Source organism: Orycteropus afer, unplaced genomic scaffold (assembly GCF_000298275.1).
Source record: "Orycteropus afer afer isolate SDZICR_OR568_19922 unplaced genomic scaffold, OryAfe1.0 scaffold00082, whole genome shotgun sequence".
Lineage (NCBI taxonomy): Eukaryota > Metazoa > Chordata > Mammalia > Tubulidentata > Orycteropodidae > Orycteropus > Orycteropus afer.
Window position 1 is genome coordinate 8,922,886 of NW_006921669.1, and position 959 is coordinate 8,923,844.

At 45.3% G+C, this 959-nt stretch overlaps 1 protein-coding gene across 1 annotated transcript in view; it reads right to left on the reverse strand.

Annotated features, from left to right (window-relative positions):
• Positions 1-959, reverse strand: part of ABLIM1 (actin binding LIM protein 1) — a 235,739-nt gene that overhangs the window by 139,732 nt on the left and 95,048 nt on the right. Inside the window, exon 3 of the mRNA XM_042781044.1 lies at positions 159-342. Within this exon, the coding sequence (XP_042636978.1) occupies positions 159-342 (184 nt within the window). The remainder of the gene's footprint in view (positions 1-158; positions 343-959) is intronic.

Sequence of the window (959 nt, forward strand, 5' to 3'; positions counted from 1 at the left end):
AGTTGGAAGATAAAGAAATCTAAGGACACATAAGAAAAAGTATTTTTTAAGACTAAATATCACTCAAGATAAAAGATGTTGTACCCCAAGGTATAACAGGCAAACCCACTGTTTCCCTCCTGCAGGAAGCTACAGGTGCCAGACAAGTCATCACTTACTTGCAGACAGTGCAGGCAAAGCAGTTGGGGTGGTAGGTTTTGCCCAGAGCAGTCACCACCTCTCCTTCCACGAACTCCCCACAGCCATGGCAGCGCGTCCCATACATGCGCTGGTAGTCCAGGGTACAGAGGTACTCCCCGTTCTTGATGAAGAAGCCCCCTTGTGCCAGGTCACAGCCACACACTGCAGAGAGACAAGTTCACATCTGGTCATCCTCAGCCCAGCCTCTGGGCAGCAGATGCCTTCTTCCCAAGGCTGCTTGCTTGCTCTATGATCTCAATGGTTTGGGGTTGTTAGGGGGAGAGGACTGGTACAAAGAACTATTTGTTGCTGGGCTTTGATTCTCTAGTGCCTCCTTCCCCATTTTTCCCTCTCCCTTTGGGAGTTATTCAATATCTCATACAAGTAAAATTCACTGGCTAGGTCTCAACTGCTTTTGCGGTATGTGTAAGATCAGAAGTAACCACACAGCCTTTGATGGAAAGATAGTCTTGGTTAAAGCTGTTTCAAATATGAACAAAGGTGGCCCTGGCAATGCTATTTAGGAAAGGTGCCCACTGCTTGTCCATGCAACTGCTCGGTTTTGGCCAAGATTGTTAGTGAGCTGAGTAATAATTCCCACAATACCAAAACCAGTAGCTGAAATTTCCACTTTGCATTTTTTCACACATGGGAAATACTTTCCCAGAGGAAAAAACTCAGATGTTTAACCTTCTCTTTATGGAATAAAAAAAAAACAAAAAAACCCCAAACCCACTGCCATCAAGCTGATTCTGACTCAGAGAGACCCCTATTTGGTT